We start from the raw sequence: 23,240 nt of genomic DNA on the forward strand, positions 1-23,240 counted from the left end.
ATAGTTTCTGAAAACAACCAAACATTTATTAAACGTCATTCAACATGTACTACAATATTATTTAAACGTTGTAATAGCATTAAAAACTCATATTTTAGAGGAGCAAGATAAAAACTTGGAGGGCTGACTGCTTCCCCGAACCTTCGGGAGGCTACGTCCCTGACCAAGGCTCTATCCTATTACTTTATCGTTGTGAAAGAAGAAACGTAAGACACAGAACACTATTTTTGCAGGAGACGCCCCGTAATGAACAGTTTTATAAAATGTTTGCTACCTGTCGTCGCAGCTCTGATAGCTGTGACATTATACCAGCAATACAAGAGTTCCATTGAAACAAAGCAAGGCAGATTTGATCATGAATTTAGTGCAGCTAAAGATAATGACGCTTTGCTCAGAAAACACAATGAATTGTATAAAGAAGAAACAATCATAAAAGTAAGAGAACATGTCTATGTTGCAACCGGATTTGCTCTTGCAAACATGATTTTGTTGGAAGGTAATGAAACATACAGCAACAATTTTGATATGGTTGTGAAAGCTTTTCAAGTTGAAAAATTGTGAATATTACTTCTTATGTTAATTAAGCTTTCTGGTATTTTTGTAATTCAAACAGATAATATACAACAAAAATAATGAAATTAGAAAGCAATATTCAATGCAACAAACTAATAAACAGAATAGTTGAAGTGCGTTCTGCAAAATTCCTGCATTCATTTCATTGGTGTGTCAAGTGGATTAAACGTTGGGCTACATAAAGGAATATGTTAGTTAGCAGATATCAACGTGCATCGTGGTAAAGATCACAAACTGTCTGTTGCAACGTTAAATTTATTTTGAGTGCATTTTAAATCATTTGCAATGGTCAAACATATTTTGAAGCCCAAACTTTCGACTTACTGTTGACCTATCACAGATAAAGAATGCAACCCCAGGCTCAACAAACAGTTATGCACTGGAGTGTATCATATTTGCCCAACTTTTAGCGTTTGTTTCTATAATGCTCTACTTAAGCTTGTTTGCACCTGTCAGCCACCCGTTAAGCTGTTTTACTACTGGCGATCCTGCAAATCACATGCTTCTGAACAACCTACTGTAGTTGCGTATTTACAACTATTTCAACATTTCCAGTAACTTTAGTTTTCTTATATGCAGTTATTTGATTATTTTCCTGATAAGCGGGTAGAGTCTTATCAAAAACGATTCAATTTTTTTTGTTTGTTATTATTTTAGCATTGTTTTGCAAATATTTTTCCACTCCATTAATTTGTTGTTATATTTTTTGGTATGGCAGAACTAGAATTGCTTCTTTTCCAATGTTTTAGATTTTTTAGTTGCGTTTCACGTTTCATCCCATTTAAGATGAGGCGACATGATTTCTGGGTTGTCAATTACTTTTTTTTAGGAAAAGTGGAAAGGATAATGCGCAGCGCATATAGCTCAATAATATAGCTACCATCATACTGTAAGCTAAATTGTAGCCTACAAGCAGAAAAACAAAAAACTTACACATGCACACACTACTGTATATATTATATATAGTATTAAGCTAAAGAGGATGAAAAATATTAGTTTAAATTGAGCTAGCGCTTATACAATAACGAACATAACTGACAACTATGTTGGATTTATTTAGGATCTGACGGAATAATTGTTGTGGATACTACGGAGTCTTCCTTGGCAGCAACAAAAATTTGGAAAGAATTTCAAAAAATTTCCCAAAAGCCACTCAAAGGAATAATTATTACTCATTTTCATCTTGGTAAGTGGTCATAAAAACATTTACGCTTTTTTTAAGCAAGAAGTGTATATAGCCCGCTCAATACGATCCCTTCCTATCGTCTAGACTCTAGCTGACTTGAGTGATGGTCCCTGTGGTTTTGTGTGACATGATTTTAATATGGTTAATCGACTAAGAAAAACATGTTTGGCATTTGTGACGGTTCAGTTTTAGTAAGAAAATAGAAAAAAACTCTTTCTCCTCATAATTCTGTTTAGATTAATCTTGACTACGTGTCTGTAGATTATTCATTACTTATACCAACTGTAAACTGTAGATTTTAGACAAAAAATGAATTACTGTAGTTTTGTGGAAGAATGAGCAACCTTTATTTCATTTTAGATCATATCGTTGGAGCGCGAGCACTTATAAATATCGCAAATGATTCTGGAGTTGGAGTACGAATATTCAAGCATTTGTCTAGCGCAGCAGAAATCTCAAAATTTTGTGAGTGATTTTATTTGTTGTCTGATTGCCTCACCTAGCCTATTGTAGACTGTATCTCTTTAGAAACTACTGTATGATAAATGAGGGATAATCCGAATACGATTTTGGTAAAGAGGTGACTTTTTTCAACCATAAACAGATAAAAAACACACAGATAAAAATCTGAATACGGTACCAAAGAAAAAGTTCTGTTTGTAAACTGTACGCTACACAGACATATACAACCAAGCAACCACACGGCATTTAACATAATCGATTAAACTTGAACAAAACTATAAGCTACAAACGTTTTCGGCCATACACACGTTAGCCCTTATCAAGTAACAAAAAATAACTGCTTATCATATCTACAATGAAAATGAATAACTGATCTAAACACTGAATTGAAAAACGAAATGCAAAATGAAACGGCAGAACATAGGAGAAAGGCACATCACATGGCGTTTAAATTACACCAGGCAAAGACGCATCATATGACGTATCAAGAAAAGACGTTGAGTAAATAAGAAGCAACTGAGGCAAACAACTGTGTATTGAGGCGAGGATTGTATGATTTTATTAGCAAAGCCTCGTGGATTTTATTGTCGAATTCGGTGAAACATTTACGCATAATTCTAAAGGACTCCAAGGATGGTTTGTTATTTGAACATGTTTGACAATCGAATATGTGATCTTTAATGGCACTATGCTTGTTCAAATTAGTTAAATCCAAGTGCTCCCTCACTCTCGTGGCCAAATGCCGCGTAGACATACCGATGTATGTACAATTCGCGTCATGCGAACAAGTGAACTTGTACACGACATTTGAACACAAGTAGGAGGGAGTCCTAGATTTAAGCTGAAAATAATAGCCAACTTTGAACGTTTTATACACAGGAACAATATCCACGTTGAACTTCATTTTGATAAAACTTGACATATTACTGACAAAGCGTCTCGATGCTTTACCCACAAAGGGAACTGTAAGACAGTTTTTCCATTCACGCTCGTCCGCTTGAGAGTGCGTAGAACGTGAATCCAAAAACCCCCTCAGCACCTTATTGAAAAACCATGTGGGGTAGTTATTCGCAATAAAACAAGACCGTAAACGATTGACTTCAACATTAAAATTATCAAAATTAGAGCAAATATCTTGTGCTCGCTTGAGCAGGCATTTAATTAATCCAGATTTGTAGGTTGAAGGACATACAGCATTAAAATTGAGAAGGAGGTTGGTATTGGTTGGTTTTCGCCAAACCCAAGTGTCAAATTTATTTTTATTAATTTTAATTTCGACATCGAGAAAGGGAATGGTCTGGTTGGCTTTTTCTACCGTGAAAGTTATATTAGGATGTTGCGAGTTGAGAATGTTGAGAAACTGCATACAAGAATTATCATCATTAAATATAGCAAAAACGTCGTCAACATAACGTAGGTACAATTTAGGATGGCAGTTCACATCAGTTTCAGAAAAAATCTTTTGTTCAATATGTGCCAAAAAGAAATTAGCAAGCGTTGGACCCAGAGGCGAGCCCATTGCCACACCATCAATTTGTTTATATAATTTGTCTTTGTATAAAAACATACCTTCGGTGGCTATGTGCAACAGTTATAAAAATTTCTTTTTTGATAAGTGGTTGGTTGGGTTGATCTTGCGAAAACATACAATTGGCGATAATGTTTATAGTTTCTTTTAAAGGAACATTGGTGAATAATGACTTTACATCGAAACTAACCATCAGTTGATTGGTAGCACACTGGAATTTATTGAGTTTTTCCAAAAAATCGTTAGTAGAATTGAGCATGTAATCATTCGGTATATAAGGTTTGATAATAGAGTCCAAAAACTTTGCCAAACCGTACTCAGGGGTAGAAATCATGGATACAACAGGACGCGCGGGATTATCTTTTTTATGAACTTTGATAAGACCGTACAGCTTACCTGGGCTGCTCCCAGAAGGAATCAATTTTCGTGTTACGTCTGCATCAACTTCTTTTAGGTACTTTCTCACATAATACCCAATAGATCTTTCTTTGGAAATAATCGGATGAACTTTGGTAGTAGTGTTAATTTCTGTAAACTTTGTTGTATCATTTACAATACTGTCCAATTTGGAAAAATAATCGGAAGACTGTTGCACATAGCCACCGAAGGTATGTTTTTATACAAAGACAAATTATATAAACAAATTGATGGTGTGGCAATGGGCTCGCCTCTGGGTCCAACGCTTGCTAATTTCTTTTTGGCACATATTGAACAAAAGATTTTTTCTGAAACTGATGTGAACTGCCATCCTAAATTGTACCTACGTTATGTTGACGACGTTTTTGCTATATTTAATGATGATAATTCTTGTATGCAGTTTCTCAACATTCTCAACTCGCAACATCCTAATATAACTTTCACGGTAGAAAAAGCCAACCAGACCATTCCCTTTCTCGATGTCGAAATTAAAATTAATAAAAACAAATTTGACACTTGGGTTTGGCGAAAACCAACCAATACCAACCTCCTTCTCAATTTTAATGCTGTATGTCCTTCAACCTACAAATCTGGATTAATTAAATGCCTGCTCAAGCGAGCACAAGATATTTGCTCTAATTTTGATAATTTTAATGTTGAAGTCAATCGTTTAAGGTCTTGTTTTATTGCGAATAACTACCCCACATGGTTTTTCAATAAGGTGCTGAGGGGGTTTTTGGATTCACGTTCTACGCACTCTCAAGCGGACGAGCGTGAATGGAAAAACTGTCTTACAGTTCCCTTTGTGGGTAAAGCATCGAGACGCTTTGTCAGTAATATGTCAAGTTTTATCAAAATGAAGTTCAACGTGGATATTGTTCCTGTGTATAAAACGTTCAAAGTTGGCTATTATTTTCAGCTTAAATCTAGGACTCCCTCCTACTTGTGTTCAAATGTCGTGTACAAGTTCACTTGTTCGCATGACGCGAATTGTACATACATCGGTATGTCTACGCGGCATTTGGCCACGAGAGTGAGGGAGCACTTGGATTTAACTAATTTGAACAAGCATAGTGCCATTAAAGATCACATATTCGATTGTCAAACATGTTCAAATAACAAACCATCCTTGGAGTCCTTTAGAATTATGCGTAAATGTTTCACCGAATTCGACAATAAAATCCACGAGGCTTTGCTAATAAAATCATACAATCCTCGCCTCAATACACAGTTGTTTGCCTCAGTTGCTTCTTATTTACTCAACGTCTTTTCTTGATACGTCATATGATGCGTCTTTGCCTGGTGTAATTTAAACGCCATGTGATGTGCCTTTCTCCTATGTTCTGCCGTTTCATTTTGCATTTCGTTTTTCAATTCAGTGTTTAGATCAGTTATTCATTTTCATTGTAGATATGATAAGCATTTATTTTTTGTTACTTGATAAGGGCTAACGTGTGTATGGCCGAAAACGTTTGTAGCTTATAGTTTTGTTCAATTTTAATCGATTATGTTAAATGCCGTGTGGTTGCTTGGTTGTATATGTCTGTGGTTGAAGAAAGTGACCTCTTTACCAAAATTGTACGCTACACTTTTACAATTAGTTCACATGAATGATTGCTAGATTAATGCTAAATCAAGAAATTATTTTTTCACTAGGATTTTAAAATGTACGCTTCCAATGATGCGTAAGCGTAACAATTAGAGGCACATACCATGCGTTGTGATAGTTTATCGAAAAGAATCCAAAGATTTCGGAATGTTTTCGAAAAAAAAATCAGAAAGTTTCATGTTTAGCCAACGAATTGAGGATCTAGCCAACACTTACGCTCTAGAAGAGGTTGACACAGTCAAACACACTAATCAAACAACCATTTTCGTTATTACAAAATAAACTTATCCCGATTTTTCACGAGAAAAATAAATTAGGTAGGCTATGCCCTAACCATTTCCATCCCAAGCTTTATCCTGGGACCTATTCTTGTAACATTGCAATAGCCAGACAAGGTATAAGTTTACATTTGCATGAATGTAAGCACACATGCTGAAGAGTATGTATGTTTTTAATGTGACTTACTTTTGTAGTAATCCATGGTTTACGTTGCAGTGATTTCTGTCAAAGCTAAATCTAAGCGAACTTATCGGCAGTTTGGTGTTATCTTGGATGAAGAAGAATCTCCGCTCGGTCCTAAGTTACGTCTTAATGAGGAAATGGGGTACAATTTTGTTGAAGCTACCGATACATTTGAAAAGGAAAAAACCTTTGTTTTAGCAGGTAATTTTTATTTAATTTTAGTAAAGAGGTGACTTTCTTCAACCATAGACAGATAAAACCAAGCAACCACACGGCATTTAACATAATACATCAAAGTGAACATAAACTATAAACTACGAACGTTTTCGCCATACACATGGTAGCCCTTTTCAAGTAACGAAAAATAACTGATTTTTATTCTGTAATTAAAGATAACTTTTCTAAAATTGCCCCTGCCCCGATAGCTCAATTGGTTAGCGCGTCACTTCTGGAACGAAGAAACTTCAAGATCAACAGCGGCGCTGGTTCGACTCTCGGGGTGTGCGCTTGAGCAACGCACGTTAAGGACTGCTCTCCATTCAGCGGCATCTAATGGATGGAATAATTCACCAGCAACAAGACTTCAACAATCGGAAACTTCACTCTGTCAATCTTGGTGACCGGGCCTGCGTCAGTGATTCAAAGCCTCTACAAGTATGCGAAACTGCCAGGATTAAGCTCTGCAAGAAGCTTTCCCAGTCCGAGGATAAAGATTCAATCAATGAATCAATCAATCAAAATTACGCCGAGTTTTTTTTCTTTAATTAAAGCAAAAAGTCTGGTTTAAATGACATAGATTTCATTACCGAAAGATCAGGGATTAGTTGCTGTTGTGTCGATGACAAAAGTTGGGTAACAATTTATCAATAGAGTATTTTCTTTTTCCTTTTGCAGGCATAAATTTTACATTAATTCATACTCCTGGTGAGACTGATGATCATACAACTATATGGATTCCTGAGTGGAGTGTGATATTGCCAGCTGATAATGTATATGAAGCGTTTCCTAATCTTTATGCAATCAGGGGAAGTCCTCCAAGAGACTACATGCAATGGGTTCACAGTCTCGACAAAGTCCGCCATCTTCGTGCTAAATACATGGTTCCATCTCACACCAATCCACTGGAAGGACAAGATACAATATTTGATGTCATAACACATTACAGGGATGCCATACAGTTTGTAAACGACCAGACTATTCGATGGATGAACGCAGGATTGGATGTTGACGAAATTGTGGAGCGCGTTCAACTTCCTCCAAGCTTAGTTTCACATCCGTATCTCCAACAACATTACGGTACAGTACAGTGGTCTGTTCGTTCAGCATATAATGGCCAATTGGGTTGGTTTGATGGCGATCCTGTCAATTTGCATCCACTTTCAAAAGAAAAACGATCGAAAAGACTTGAAGAACTTTTATCTACAGATTTTGGTTCGGGTATGTCAGGTGCAGAAAAGATGGTAAAAAAGGCCAAAGAATGTTTAGATAAATCTTCTGCAAATTTCAATGCTACCGGAAATATTTTAACTGATGATGTACAATGGTCTTTAGAACTGTCGTTTGATGCTTTGAAAGTAACTCAGCTTGACTCTTCATTGCATGAGGAAGCAAAACGATTAGCAGTTGCCTCTCTGAAGTTACTGGCTACTTCCACTTCTAATTCCAATGCAAGAAACTATTATTTAACATCAGCTAAAGAGTTGGACTCTGGCTTAGTTATAGGGGCATCGGAAAAAACAAAATCTAATATTATAAAAGGACTTGCAGTATCTGAAATAATGGAAAAGTTTCCAGCTCGTTTCAAAGCAGAGTTGTGTGATGATAAAGAACTTTTAAATGTTATTTTTGCATTTCCAGACATCAATGAAACTCATGGCTACACCATGAGACATTGTATTTTAGAATATAATAACAACTCCTTGCTCATTCCAAAAGAGTTTGATGCCAAAATAACAATGTCGTCGGTAGTTTGGAAAGACATTTTAGGAAAAACACGAAATCCTCTTGGAGCTTACGTAAGTGGCGACTTGGTCTTGGAAGGCAGCATGCTTTCATTTAAGCAATTTATGGACTTGCTTGTCAGAGATTAGAATATTAGGACTGATCATTTCAGAAAGCATTATTTGTGAATGTTTAGAATATTGGCTGCACAACTGATAAAAAAAGTTCAACCACTTATACTGGGTTATTTTGGATGTGGTAATCTCATTACTAATATGGTCAAATTAATATATTGATGTCTTTGAAATGTTGTTGTGGACAGACTTCTACTTAACATATCTATTCCGCTTCTTAAACTTAATTAAAACAAATCATACGCGATTAGATTAAGAAGATGCAAGAATTTGTTTTTTTCCTGAAATTTTAATTATTGTAATTTAATGTTGTTCCTTATTTCCTGAAATAGGCCATGCAAAATCTCAAGATTTTATTAAATATGTTTTCAATGCAATTCTATCTGACTCCACTTCTGGTCGTGCTTATCAATGCTATTTGTAACCAAAGTAAAAATCTATAAACTACGAATGCAAATTTTGCAAAATCCAAGTCGTTTTTGTCGTGTCAATTTTTCTTTGTTAAATATTTAGCCAATTTGCAATTTTTATTTCAAGTGTCGTGCGTAGGCTACCTCAAATAAGCTGTTGCTGTGCATCTCTTAAGAAGTAAACTCGCCATTAAATGTACCTCATTTTTGGTTTAGAGATAGTTTCTGTGTTAGCTAAATAAGTAAATAGTCTACCTATCTGCACAACTATGCCAAAAATTCTCGGAGATTCTACTTTATTAAACCAAATGATTTCACAGCCGTCACAAAGAGGGCAGCTGTAGGAGAGAATTTTAAATTTCCTGTCTCTGCTTGTTATAGTTTACAATAGGTGTCTGTTATTATAGGTGTATGTGCACTAATAGCAAACTATTTGAATAAGAACCCTCTGATGATCCCCCTTTCAGGGTGAAACAGGCTATTGAGGTTTTTGAAAGAAATAACTATATTTAATGCACACCAATTACTAATTAGTAATATTATTTTGGAACAGCAAACATAATAACTTCTTCCCTGCAAAGTTAGAATGTGCTAGTCGAACAAGAAAATCAATTTTGCAATAAATTATTATACAAATATATCAAGCAGCAAAAATAGTTTAACAAATACTGTATGTACGGTAGCTTACAGGCCAGCGAATTTTCCCTACGAACTTATCATCATCGTTTACGTATTTCGCTTGCGCAATTAATTGGGTTATCGAAGATGCTTTATGCACTCAGTCAGGTTACCGAGTTTTCTTATTGTTTTTGTCAATTTGGTAGCTGGTTAACTTTACCACCAAGTCTGCCAAAAAAATATTTTGCACCGGCCACGCATTCAAAGAACGTGCAAATGAGAAAAAAATCAGAATTGGACCACATGAAACCATGGCCATCTACAAAGGGCTCAACCCCAGGCCCGGATTTAGGGGATGCAGAGGGTGCAGGTGCTCCGGGCCTCCCGACGTGGAAAAATGTGATTTTGTTTCATAATTTTTTTTATTTTTAGCCTTTAAAGTTTCTGCAAAATGCAGTGCAGTGCTGGATTAATGCTATTGTAAACGTAGAGGTGGTTTTTCGCACGGGGACCTCTATCTAAATGCGCCCCGGGCCTCCCATCAGCTAAATCCGGCCCTGCTCACCCCCAAAAAGCCATAAAAAATAAATTAAGCTTAAGTAGCAATTAGTATTAGCAATCTTCAACAATGGTTAACACTGTGCAGCACAAAGTGGCGATATCCAAATCATCAAAGATCGTCATATATAGCATATGTGTAACGATGGGTATCACGACAATTCAAAGCCGACAATTCAAAGCCGATGATTCAAAGACGAAGGGTTAGGGTTAGGGCTATTGTCTTTATTGTCAATAAATTATCGGCTTTGGATTGGCCGCTTTGAATTTACCCCTTTGAATTATAGGTTTTGAATTGACGCATAACCAAAACTATGTTTATTGAAAGATGCAGAATTAGTAGTTTGTTGATCGTCCATTATTATTGTACAATAAAAACAATTGTGCATTTGTAAACATGTGGGAGATTTTTGTTTTTGTTGTAATAATTTTAATCAAAGTTAATACTACGAGAAAGAGAGTGGAGGGATACAACCGTTTTCCAAAACTTGTATGACTTAACACCAATAAAAGACAGCACCAGCACCAAAAGTATGTCTGCTTGATTTTATCAAATAGCAAGCATTTATTTTTTATTTTTCCGTTTCTTCCAGTGCCGAATGAACTCCGGAAGCAGTATACTAAAGCTTTTTGCGATGTCTCTGGGATTGTAATGTGCTGTGTGAAAGAACGCACCATCTATCGACTTTGACAAAGAGATCAGAGTTGCCAGGTGTTGGAATAGAGAACTGATTGTTGCAGAAGGTGTTGCTAACCCAATTGTAAAACACTTGACACGTCCCAATGACGCAGGCATAAAATAGGGTTAGAGTCCAGGGTTTCCCAAACTTTTTTGGGCCACGGACCACTACTTGTGAGTTTTTTGGGCAACGGACCACTAATTTGTCGTAAACAACTTTTTAACTGCAACGAAGGTGCAGCAAGTAAGATTTACGATACTGGATACTGGATAGCAAAAGCTTTCGAAATCATTTAAGTTGTAAAGAACTGCGGCAATTATCTCTGACAGGGTACGTACTGTACAACGTATAATTATGTGTGACTTTTTGTTTCTTGTCATATCGCCACGGACTACCTGTGCACTGTGCAGTCGTCGCGGACCACCAATGGTCCGCGGACCACAGTTTGAGAAACCCTGGGTTAGACGATTATCTGTATAAATTGCATTATGGAACAATAATGCGTTTATACAACAATATTAATATGATTGCAACAGACACCACGAAGTGATATGATGATGACGACACTTCTTAACCTTAAATTTTGATGAGATAAAATTGTAACAAACAAAGGTTTTCTCCAATTTTGAACTATAAAACCGTCTATCAATAAATATTCATATTTGCAACTCGTCAACACAGTGCATAAAAAAAATTATATTTTTTTGTTTTGTAAGATAAAATCGTGACTAAATCTCAAACTATAAAACTTGCTCGAATTCTTTGAAAATTTAAAGAAGCTTGGTGGTTAGAGGTTAATATTTACGATGAAGTCCGGGCAAAAAACAACAATTTGCTTAAAACGTAAGTTGCCATAATCCAGAAAAAGGTCGTGCAATATCGAGTGCCACGTTTAAAGAGGCTAAGCTACACTTAAATATATTGTATAATTTTTGTGCTTTTTACTCTTTCTTTTCAAGCAATATTTGTCATTTCTCAAACAGAAAATCAGTCTTATTTTACATTCAACGTCTGCAGACTTTGAATCAATGTACCAAAATGACTGATTTGCTGTCTGGGATTGAGTCCAGCACATGGGCTACACAATACGTCACTTTCAAATCATAAACTTATTAAATTACTGTGAAAGATAAGCGGAATCATGTAGTTCAAGAATGTGGTCAAAAAGGTTCAATACTCAAAGTCAAAGATGTAGCAATAAACCACAAAATATAAAAAATAACTGACCACGTAAGCAAAAAAAAATGTATATATGCGTAACTTAATAAATGGGCACAATTGATAGCCTACTTAGGGATAGGGCCTGATTTTCCATGGCATACCTGTCAGACGTTTAGCAACAGTCTGACAAAAAATGTTTTGAATTGACCTTTCTCAACGTTTGAGTAGCAAAACATAAAAAGATAATGTAAATTAGAAGAATTTCACTCAGATTGTTGAGTTCTTGACTAAGGCATCTTTATCATTTGACTGATAAAGCTTTGTAAAAGCTGAATGTCGCTTCGCATATTTGCAGGGACTTTGAACCACTGATGCATGACCAATCATTGAAGTTAACAACAGTGTGAAGATTCTGCTTGTTCTCAAAGTATTTGACTTTGAGCATACAAATACTTCTTTGTTCCGCTGAATGAAAACCTGTCTGAAATACATTGCTTATTTGTTCATATTTTGAGAGTTGAGCCATTAGGCTATTGCTATTATCATATTATGTAATAGTTTAATGCTGATGTTGTATTTGTTTAATCTTGCGCTGATGTTTCACCGTCAAATGAAGTGTTTATCTCCTGAGTTGTGCAAACAGTCCCAAGACAGCAAAATCTGCCATTTGTATATTCTGCAGACATTGAATCAATGTAAAAATGACGAATTTTGCTGTCTGGATTTGTTGATCACAGGTCACAAACTGGATCGTATGTCGATTTATGCATTGTCCAATAAAAAAATAACCAAGAGAAAAACGTTTTTTGACTAATTCATTTTCACTTTGATTTTAGTTTCTGTGGAAATTGAAAAGAAACTATTTGTTTTCAGAGGTTTAGTCGGTGACTCAAAGAAGCGATTTTTCGACTATCGCCACAAAGGCGAAATTAATACTTTGTGAAATATTTATGATATTTTTTGAAAAACCGTAGACAGTGTTCATTTCCAAAACACAATTTTCTAATCTTTAACTGAAGTACTTTACATACAGCAAGTTTTAAGAACAGACACGTCACTTGTCTTATGTTAAAAGATGCACCAGCTGATGTGTGCAGCTTTTAGGAAAGGAAGGAATGTATTTAGAGATGGCTGTAAGAGCTCAGCACCACCACCTCTCACACTTTAAAAAAGCGCCCTAGCTACGTTATTGACGAAGAATATCCATTTGAAACGTTCGCAACGCAGAATCTTTTCCTTCGCTTGAAAAAGGTTCTTTTGCAACTTGAATGATACAATCTGAAAAAAAGTCAAAACAAATCTAATAATTAAATGTTTAAGAAAAGTTGATCATATAATTGAAAAGAGGAGCCAATACAGCCTAGTATTAATATGCACTACAAGTTATTTGAGACTGGAAGATGGACACCCTACGCCGAAGCATTGGTTTAATAATATTTGAAAACAGTTGCTACTTTAAGTTTTTCTTGATAAACTATGTTTGTTTTAATTCTTTAATTTTATCAAGAAAATTAAATAAGATGAAGCTAATTATAGAACAACCATCTCTTGCCAGGCGTAAAATAATAAAAACCAAAAGCACTTATTAAACGTGTGCGAGGCATGGCACAGTTTTCTGCAGTTTGCAAACTGAATATCATTATGGTTATTTACAATTTTTCACACCCGCTAGGCTATTTTAAATATCGAGATATAAAAATAGATTAATTTATCTGCAGTAGGCTCTCTCTAGCAGAGTCACACATTTACTAGATAGCGTGAAAATGTTGTAGAAGCTACAACGAAGTCAGTCTATCCAAAGAGTGTATTTTTAGTAGAGGATAGTCGCTTACCTTTTGAGTTTCAAACAATCATCCACAGTCTCGGGTAGTTCAACATTAAGAGTTTCTGGAAATACTAGAAGAGTCAGCACTCCGGATGATACAGTGATGAGACTCATGATGAGATAGGGCAAGTGCAGTCCATACAAATCGACTAAAAATAAAAACATAGTATAAAACTTTTTCATATACGAAGGACATTGAAATTATTTTCGGAAATTCGTAATACCCTACTTTTGTTGACTTTTTGTTAAAATAAATTTATTTTCAAGGTAGGCAGTTTATTTTTCAAGGTAGTTCATTTATTTTTCGAAGTAGCTTAAATGTACTGCTGCTCTAGGCGGTGTTTCCACCGTTTTAGGCCGTTTGTAAAGAAATCTACACTTCTCTTTGCAAACCACATGTCTCTCTCTTCCCGTTTTGCTTTATCTGTTCTATTAAAATAGACACATATCAATCTTCTTTGATATTCGGGTATAAAAAAAGGGTATAAAAAAGGTCTGATGGGAACGGGGTCTGGATTATAAGGTAAATTTAAAAGCAATTTCCATCTAAATGCTCTTAAAATGTCTCTTGTACCGCGTGCAGAATGAGCCGAAGTGTTGTCTTTGGGGAGGATGGTTTCACGATAACAGGTTCTCCAGACACTTTTTAGTTCTGCGTTCAGTTTTTTCAAAACTTTGTGATAAGTTTCTGTGACATTTTTTTGACGTTTTGAAAAGTTTACAATCACTACAGTTGGGACTTCTTCAGAGTCCCAGAAAACTGTTGACATAATTTTATTGACAAGAAACTCTCAGATTTGACTTTGTTATATATCCGCACATTTTTTGCATAAAATAAAGTTAAATTCATTGAAGTTACACGTTGCTGTGGTCATTAAAAATAATTTCACTATGCTCAAAAAAGCAGTTACGGTTTGAAAATCAAAGTGTACTATACAATAGTCTACTAAAATTGAATCTATAGGCATATAAACTAAATAAAAAATAAATTATATTTGGTCAGTCAAAATTGAAATGAAAGATACAGCAGCTTACTCATGTAGATGATATATGGCGACAAGATTGAGCCCATCCTCCCAGAGAACGATCCCCACCCCATGCAAGTGTTACGAACGACAGTTGGAAAAACTTCAGTCGTGTGGATGTACACAATGTAAAAGGCACTATTGTTGAGGGATTTTCCGATAAGCCCAGCCACTGTAGAAGCTAAGGGACTAACTGCGAACAGAATAATGTAGTTATTATTATTTTTATGCTATGCTCATTTGACTAAGCACAATTTTCCAAATGTATGAAGTTTGATTTGCGTATCATAACCACTCATATCTTCATGTTTATGTATGTTGACGAATAAGTTTTAAATACGTTTGGAAGAAGCACAACTTCGAGTAGGCTACGATCAGTTACCATCTCGTGCCACATATTTTCGCTTTGCGGTTCGTGTTTAGCACGCGGGTTGCACAATGCTCATCCCTGTTTTAGACTTTTCATAAAATATTTTCAAAACATAAGAAGTTGAATGGCATTGGAAAATATCTGTTCACATTATGCTTTGTTTTTGACTGATTTCACGTTGTATTAACGTTGTAGCTTTGTTACTCAAGTGAAGTTTTAGGAACTGGCCTAGGGACATCGGGCTTCGCGTGTGAAAGTGCCATACAAAATTGCTACTGAAGTGATCAATGAACATTGTGTAATACATGATGTATTATACATCGAAAGGAAGGAAGTCGATTACATGCCATTACATTCAACACAGCACGAGTTTAGCTTTCATTTGTCTCAAGCTGAACTCGTGCAATTCAAAGAAAATGTTTGAAACAGAAGTACAAACCTTGACTGAGAAGCGCTACTCCCATACAAAATATTCCCGCAAGGATCATTATCCCACCATGGCTGAGGGGTCTGCTCATGTATTTGACTGTGAAAAACGCAAACGCCAAGCCAGGAATTTCTACTAAGCCCATGAGCGCATTGTTGACGTAAATGTTGCCGGAGAGAGCATGCACGCTGAGTGTGATACCATAATAAACCAAGGCGGCAGAAAACCTAGGTAGAAAAAGCGTGAAACTTTGTAATGAAGTTATTTGTCACAGTGACGGACCTACAAATTTTTTATTTGAGCAAACCTAAGTTTTAATGAGTCAAAATTTTAAAATCAAGTAGATAATTGAAAACATTGAGGTGCAAAGATGCTCAGAGTGTGCTACGGGGTCTGGTGGGATGTTTCTTTTTATAAAAATTTAGAAAAGTATTTCTTTGTTTTAGTCGCTTTTTGGTATTTTATGGCCCAATAGCCTACTGATTTCTTTGTGTAAAATGTTTTTTTTGTACTTTACCAATTTTTTAAAATCAAAGCTATATTTTTGTAAACATTAGATTAAGAGCGTTGGCTACAAAACTGAAGTTAAATGTTAAATCGTATTTTTACGACTGCAGAAAGATTTCGATGACCTTTTTGTTTTTTGTAGTAAAGGCGGAAATTTTATGATGTTACTTGTAAATTGTTGGAAGATTGAGTGGTACTTATTGTAGTAGGCCTAGTAAAGTGTCATGGCCCAAACTATGTACTTTTGCACTACCTATGCTTATGTTTGTAATTTTTTCCCTTATGATGTACATTTTTTTCATGTACCTGCATTTGGATGTGTAGCATGTATGTATCTCTGAGGCAAAATGTATAATAGCAATATGTCTAATATATTTATTGAGTTCCATTAAGGATTGAGGTCCCGTTAGAGGATTGTATTTGAATAAGGCATTAATGATGCTCTACAGTTGTAATGCAAAGGAATTTATTTCACACGAGTCAGTTCAATCATAAATAGCTAAAAATATTACAAATACTAAAAATCTACAGTTGTAGAGCAAAATGCATATGCCATAAATAGGGCTCTGCTGATTCTCTATGCATTTTCAATAATAAAAGATGTCTAATATAATGTTGTATGCCTATGCCTCTCAGTGAGATTTTCAAACCCCGTCCGAGATGTTTCCACCTTTCTCTTCCTACCTTTCAGTTCATATCTCTATTAACAAGGAAATACAGAAAGAAATTTCAACTGCTCAGGTGATCAATGCGTATGCATCGGAATATTACATTATTTTTCCAGTTCTTTATTTGTCGTATCCAGGTAGTTTAAGATTTAGATTAAGTGGACGGGAAGGCAAGAAAGCCAATCTTCGTGTCCACCTTCAGGCATGCCTTCAAGTGTCCTGCCAAAGACACAGCCGTATGCTCTTGAGCGGTGTCGAACCGGCGCCCATTCGATTGCTGTTCCTTCTTGGTCCCATTTTATGAAACGAAACCGCACCGAAAAACCTTCTGCTACTATCCACTATTCAAGTACAAACAAAGAAATTGCGCTATTTAACCTACCAAGAGTAACTTGCTACAAACAAGAGTCCAAGCATGGCTGGTGACTTGAAAATACTTTTCAATATTTTTCCCCTTTCTATGCGTTTTTTATCTGTTTGATTCTCCTGCTCCTGTGTCAGAACTTCCGTTTCCTAGTATTATAAACAATAAGTCGTTTTCAGCAATAAAAGGGTAGGCTAGGCTACAGCCATTTCTGGAATGAAGTATTTATAGACTCTGGCGTAAATAAAATCTTTTTTTATAATATGCCATTGAATAAGAGTAAATTTTCACTGCTTGTCATTTTGCATCTAGGCTATTATTATTATTATGTAAATACTAAACAGGCTTTTGTGATTATATTATTCGGTTTAGAAACGTAATAAAGTAGATTGTAGATAGACTTTTGATTATGCGCTTAGCCTACAAAGGCCTACGTATACGACTTAGCCTAACACGAAATTAAAATCGATGCTAAATTCAAAATTAAAGATGGATGTGATCGAGAAAAACTCGTTTTACTTTAATTGTTGCGTTGGAGCATAAATTAGATGATAAAATAGATTAATAACCTTTTCCACATCTTCCAAGAGTTCGTCTATTACAGCAGTTGATTTATTGTTGCATTTTGCAATTTTTCGAAGAACATCTTTTGCTTCTTCTACTCTTCCTTGTGACATTAGCCATCGAGGTGATTCAGGGACATGCCTAAAATGGTAAAAAATATTTAAAGAGGTGTCTAAAAAAAGACAGTTGTAGGTTAACATATATTGCAAGTTGATAGTTCGTAAGATTCGGCAACAAGCAAACCTGAAAATATTGACCAACTGCAAAATTTATAAAAATCAACGAAAAGTTTTCAAATATCTACGCAAGCTCAAAAAAATGTAGTGCAAAACGCAAAACTAAACGCAGTTCAACGACCTGTCAGTTACATAGATAACTTTAATGTAATTCATTAGCGTATAAACAGTCAATATGACCTTAAAATATACATTTTCACAATGCCAAGTTTTCAGCATTATGTTTTCAAAGGGGTATTTTTATTCCAAAGATAAAGATTTCCTCAATCCAAATTTCAACATGCATCAGACAAAATGCTGACAAATCTTTTTTAAAGTATGAATCAAGTTTTGCGCTTTGGTCTTTATCCGTTTATCCTACCATATGTGTAGTTCTAACTACTAACCATAGATTTGCAATGTAAAATACACCTAACATTCCGTAAATCCTAAGACACCATCTCCAATCTGGGCTCATGTAAAAAATAAGTGTTGATATTCCGTATCCAAAAGAGTAAGATAAAAACGAACAGATGGAAATGTAGTTGCGTTGCTCCGGTGTGGTACACTCCGCTCCTGCCACAAAAAATAAAATGTTTTTAAATGTAGACTTGCTTTCTCTTTACTCAAATGTTACTCTAGTGTAGTACGAAAACATCATGAATCTGAGGTCGTAAAAGAATAGACACTCGGTCTCAGATGCTCACGAAGAATATCCAAATGTTTATTTGTGTGTAGCGCTCAGTTTGTTCTGGCTGAGCTGAAATAAGTTAATACCATAGAATAAAAATACTCTATTCGTACCATGCTTATGATCATACTGCCAATTTTAGGCTGTTTCTTTTTGAAGATTGCTTTTAATTTTGCATTACTCAAAAGGCGACATTTCATATCTGTGAGATGCAATGTTAAAATTCGTTGACGAAATCTTTATTGAGTATAATATGTAGACAAAGCAAATGATTAACACATTACCTAAAACAAAACCTGTGAGAAAGTTCACCAAGCTAGTGAGTCCACATAAAAAGAGGACGGCTCCATAAATCATTGTGGAAGTTGCAAAGCTTTGAAGGAAGAGAATGCCAAACAAGAGAAAGGTAGAGATGTTAAAAACTAATCTTCGTCCAATTCTAGAAAATATAGTGATTATTGTTGTTAAGCTGGTTTTATTTTTGTTGAAAAGAATAATAATAATGCTCGTTTATATACAGCGGTATGTTCATCGCATACGGTAATGCTTTTCTTTTCAGCGCTACACAAAACGCTCAGCGCCTCATTCCGCTGCTAAGTGCCAAGCAAGAATAAGGTTCAGTTCTACTTTTAAAAAGTCTTTGACAAGACCCGACAGAGTATCGAACCCATGCCTACAGATTCAGAGCACGCACAGCATGCACTGACTAATAAGCCACTGAGCCGGTTTAAGATCACAATAATGTCATTGCAGCAAAGTCGCTGAAAAAGTGACAGTAAATATTTGTCGCAAAACTAACACGATGGTAAACATTTCCTCTATTATGCGACTAAAAGCTATCGAATTTCCTGCCACATATCGCTACTTTGCATATTATAAGACATTAACACCACTACAAAGTTTAGATTTCAAGTTTTAATTTTTAACAAGTTTATCTTACTGTACATTAGGGTGGCTCGTTTTTGAACTTTTTTTTTAAATTCTCTCGGGGTAGTGGGGAAATGGTGCCAATGAGTGAGAAAACAATCATGACAAAATTTGAGATTTGTAAAAAATTGTCTTCAGCCTCCTCATGGGGCCCAAAAATCGAAAAATGGGGTCAAAAACGCAATTTTTTTTTTAAATATTTTTAGTTTGGGTAGATACAATATTGTTTAGATATATCTAATTAACCTAAGAAAAAAAATTGGAGTCATTTGAACTATTCCTTCAGCTTCCTCACAGCTTCTGAAAATTTCCTTTTTGTTGAAAATTTCGCATTTTTGTGGGTGGGTACATGATACATAATTGCGTTAGACATTTTGCCAGCTATAAAACGTCATTGTATTTCTCTTTATAGGCCTGCCCTGAGCTGTTGCGTCATTTTTTAATGAAATTGGGTTAATTTGGTAGGAAAAAGTGACGTCTTTTATTTGAATTTACGTCACTGACGAAGTTTGTAGTTATGTAACCACAAACAGAAATGCGAAATTTTCAGCAAAATGAAAATTTTTAGAAGCTGTGAGGAAGCTGAAGGAATCATTCAAATGACTTCAATTTTTTTTTATAGGTTATTTAGATATATCTAAACAATATTGTATCTACCCAAACTAAAAATATTTTTAAAAAAAATTGCGTTTTTGACCCCATTTTTCGATTTTTGGGCCCCATGAGGAGGCTGAAGACAATTTTTTACAAATCTCAAATTTTGTCATGATTGTTTTCTCACTCATTGGCACCATTTCCCTACTACCCCGAGAGAATTTTAAAAAAAAGTTCAAAAACGAGCCACCCTACTGTACATGGTACGTGGGTTGGACTGTATGTGGATCATTGGGCTACGTTTTCTTTCAATCTCTGCATGTTAAGCAAGCTTGCAATTTGGTACTGATATTTTTTTTACGTCATCTTTTACGGAAGGATGTGGGGAAAAAACAGCTAACGAGGATTTCTGTAAAATCTCTCACAAACTAAATATGCTTCAAAGATTTTCAAGACACATCTTTAAAAATTTAGCTCAAGTTTTTATTAATGGGATTTATCTTGTGCGAGTTTCATATGTTTCAAGCTATTAACGTTTCGTTTGGTCAAGAGCAATATGTTGAAGTTAAACTATTATGACATGCGCATTTGAGTAAGTTTTTTAGTTTTTTATTGCACTCCAAACAGTTGGAATTAAAAATAGGGAAATCAAAAAACAAGTTGGTGAAAAAATTTCTGGTGAATACCGCTCACAACAAAAACATTATTTCAAATTAAAACACACACGTTGCAATCATACGTATGCAGTCAGATTAATTGCCGGAAATAATAAGACATACAACAACGAATATCAACAGCAACAATTCATCAGATCTGCATCTCTACCGTAGTTTTATAAAGCAGTTGGTCTAAAAGCAAAGTAAGCAAAGAGCAAATTTGATTAAAAGTAGCTTATTGCTCATCGTGAGTGTTCGCTGATTACATTTAACAGCATTTTCACGAATCAAAATTATTTCAATATCTAACTCAACAAAGCCAGCTCTTTATATACGAACTTAATTAAACAACAAAATAACGATAGCTTACCTATCAGCCAAGAAACCAGACGCTGTAGCGATAGCTTTGGCCACCAAATATATTGTCGTAAGAACTGGCTTCATCCAAGCATTTCCACACGTCCAATCAAACTGATGAAATGTAAAACAAACAAGTAAAATATGTCGATTTAAGTTACAGTCCCCCACTCTGGTCCATGGACCGCAGGAGAATTTTCAAATTTAACTACAAGATTGAGAAAAGCAGTTAGTTACCATTCTACCAAGCTATGGTAGGCTACAGTATATGCTAATTTTTTCAATATAACTGAGAGTTGACAGCATTTAAAAACGGTACCTCAATAGCTAAGGAGTGAATGCCCATCGGATTATTGAATGTGTGACGATCACAAGCAATTGTAGATGCGTTTGAAATAAAAGCCACTGAACCTGTGGACGATAAATGGATCGTTGCTATACTCACGTAAGCTCTGTCAACTTTTTATTTGCAAAAAGAGCCTCTACAAAATTTGTACATGAGTCGGCCGCTTCCATTCCAATATGTACAAGTGGGGTTTGGATTCCTCATCGGCTTGTGAGTGCGGCGCAGAGGAACAAACTGCTGAATTTGTCGTTCTTGAATGCCCCGTTTACAAGGCGCCGAATGGAATGCATGGCGTAACAGGACTGGACGAAGCTACACTGTACACTCACCTGGCTTTCTATCACATGTCCTAAAATCTAAACAATCATGTCTCAGACGAAAGAAGAAGAGTCTTTTCACAAGATGGGTATGTTCATGCAATCTTCCAAAAACCTCAAGTAGCCTAGTTGTACGATTGGCTGCAATCGTATTCACTGCATGTGTACTTCAACAAAAGAGCAAATCTATCACAAATCTAACCTACTGATCAAGCATGAAACCATAAAACTTGTTAGTGCTCCCCTGAAAGAGTCAGGTAAATGCCTGACTGAATAATGAAAGTGATGAGCTAAAAATATGACAAGTGCGAACTTCCAGCAGTGTCTTTCCTAATTAAAAGCGCGCTTTAATTTGAACTTTCCAAACGGGTTCTCAGCCATTGCCTTTCTAGCTAGTTCATCAAAATCTTCAACCGATGATCACGAGCACAAAAGGGACAAAGCTAAAGTTATTTCATCTTCTAAAGTGCTAAATCCGTTCCGTATGGAAGACATGCGATCTCCTGTGAGCTGTTATCTTTGCAGTTTACAACCTAAGAGCACGCAGCCTGTCACTTATACCGTTTGGGTTGGTCCACAAGTTTAGCTATAATTAAGTAATGGAAATATCGTTGCCAATATTGCTTCTTACCATTCTGGCTTATGAAATTGTTTAGAAAGAGCGTAACATCTTCAGTTGTTCTGTTGTAAATCTCGCATTTGCTTCTTTGGCCTGTTTCAGCATGATATGGAATCAAATATTCCAAGGTTGCATTTTCGGCATTTGGATTCTGTAAAAAGGTTGAAAAAAATCATTCGTCTTTTATGCTTTTTGTAGTCTAAGTTATGCATTTTTTACGTTTTTTCAAGTTCAACTATTACGCAAAATGGCAAATGTAATAATTTCAAGTAGCAAATTTTTTGCTGATCCTGCATTTAACTACCAGCTTGCGCATATTTGTGTCATCATCCAAAATGTTTCATAAAGCACACACATTAGCTACTAATCTCAAACTCATATGAATAAAATCTACCTTTTCTATAAAACTTGATGCTTGATCAGGCAGTGTGCATCTGTAATCCTCAGGTAGGTACATTACCAAGACCAAAGAGGAAATGAACAGTGAGTTTGGGAATCCATTTAAAAGGAAAAGTATGCGCATTTTCCATTCAAACCTCGCTCCGTGAACCTTTCGCAGTAAATCGTCATACACCATTGTTGTTTAACTTAAACTTTGTTTGTTTATATTAAATCTAAACATTGAGATGATTTAAACGTTCAAAGTGTTTATGTTTTAGCCTTTGCTGAGCAAACTGTAATACCTTCGGTTAATAGGCCTACTTCCGCTAAGCCTACTCCTGCAATAGATTAAGTTTCGCTTTTAGCAGCAGCATGATCGTTTCTCACCTCCCAATGTAGATATTAACGATCTGTTTTAGCCTGATGATTTTTTCCTTTCTGAGTTTTAGCCTCATCAGACTCACCCCAAGCAGCCTCACCCCAAGCAGCCATACTGCCTCATCAGGCTAAAACAGGTCGTTAGGATTTACATTGTGAAGTAACCTACTCTTGCTTGTCACAACAATATAAAAAACCTAAACGGTCTTTACGTGGTAAGAAGCAGACAGTTAGCTCAGGGAGAAGTAAATTTTGGTCACATGATGATCA

The 23,240-nt window shown here is 35.6% G+C and overlaps 2 protein-coding genes across 2 annotated transcripts; one reads left to right on the forward strand and one right to left on the reverse strand.

The window, feature by feature from the left end:
* The first annotated feature begins 246 nt into the window (after window positions 1-246).
* On the forward strand, window positions 247-8,327 carry LOC145776215 (linear primary-alkylsulfatase-like). Its single transcript, XM_082587617.1, has 5 exons — window positions 247-496; window positions 1,634-1,759; window positions 2,120-2,224; window positions 6,271-6,438; window positions 7,132-8,327. The coding sequence occupies exons 1-5, from the start codon at window positions 247-249 to the stop codon at window positions 8,325-8,327; spliced, it is 1,845 nt and encodes a 614-aa protein (XP_082443743.1).
* Window positions 8,328-9,214: 887 nt separating this feature from the next.
* Window positions 9,215-22,668, reverse strand: LOC145776216 (solute carrier family 22 member 21-like). The gene is made up of 12 exons (XM_082587618.1): window positions 22,606-22,668; window positions 22,224-22,362; window positions 21,249-21,340; window positions 20,943-21,043; window positions 18,680-18,834; window positions 18,112-18,280; window positions 17,495-17,630; window positions 16,944-17,074; window positions 15,399-15,613; window positions 14,600-14,782; window positions 13,572-13,713; window positions 9,215-13,017 (listed from the first exon to the last, which is right to left on the reverse strand). The coding sequence occupies exons 1-12, from the start codon at window positions 22,666-22,668 to the stop codon at window positions 12,921-12,923; spliced, it is 1,623 nt and encodes a 540-aa protein (XP_082443744.1). The 3' UTR covers window positions 9,215-12,920.
* Between the last annotated feature and the right edge of the window lie 572 nt (window positions 22,669-23,240).

Source organism: Aplidium turbinatum, chromosome 8 (genome assembly GCF_918807975.1).
Source record: "Aplidium turbinatum chromosome 8, kaAplTurb1.1, whole genome shotgun sequence".
In the NCBI taxonomy this organism is placed as follows: Eukaryota; Metazoa; Chordata; class Ascidiacea; order Aplousobranchia; family Polyclinidae; genus Aplidium; species Aplidium turbinatum.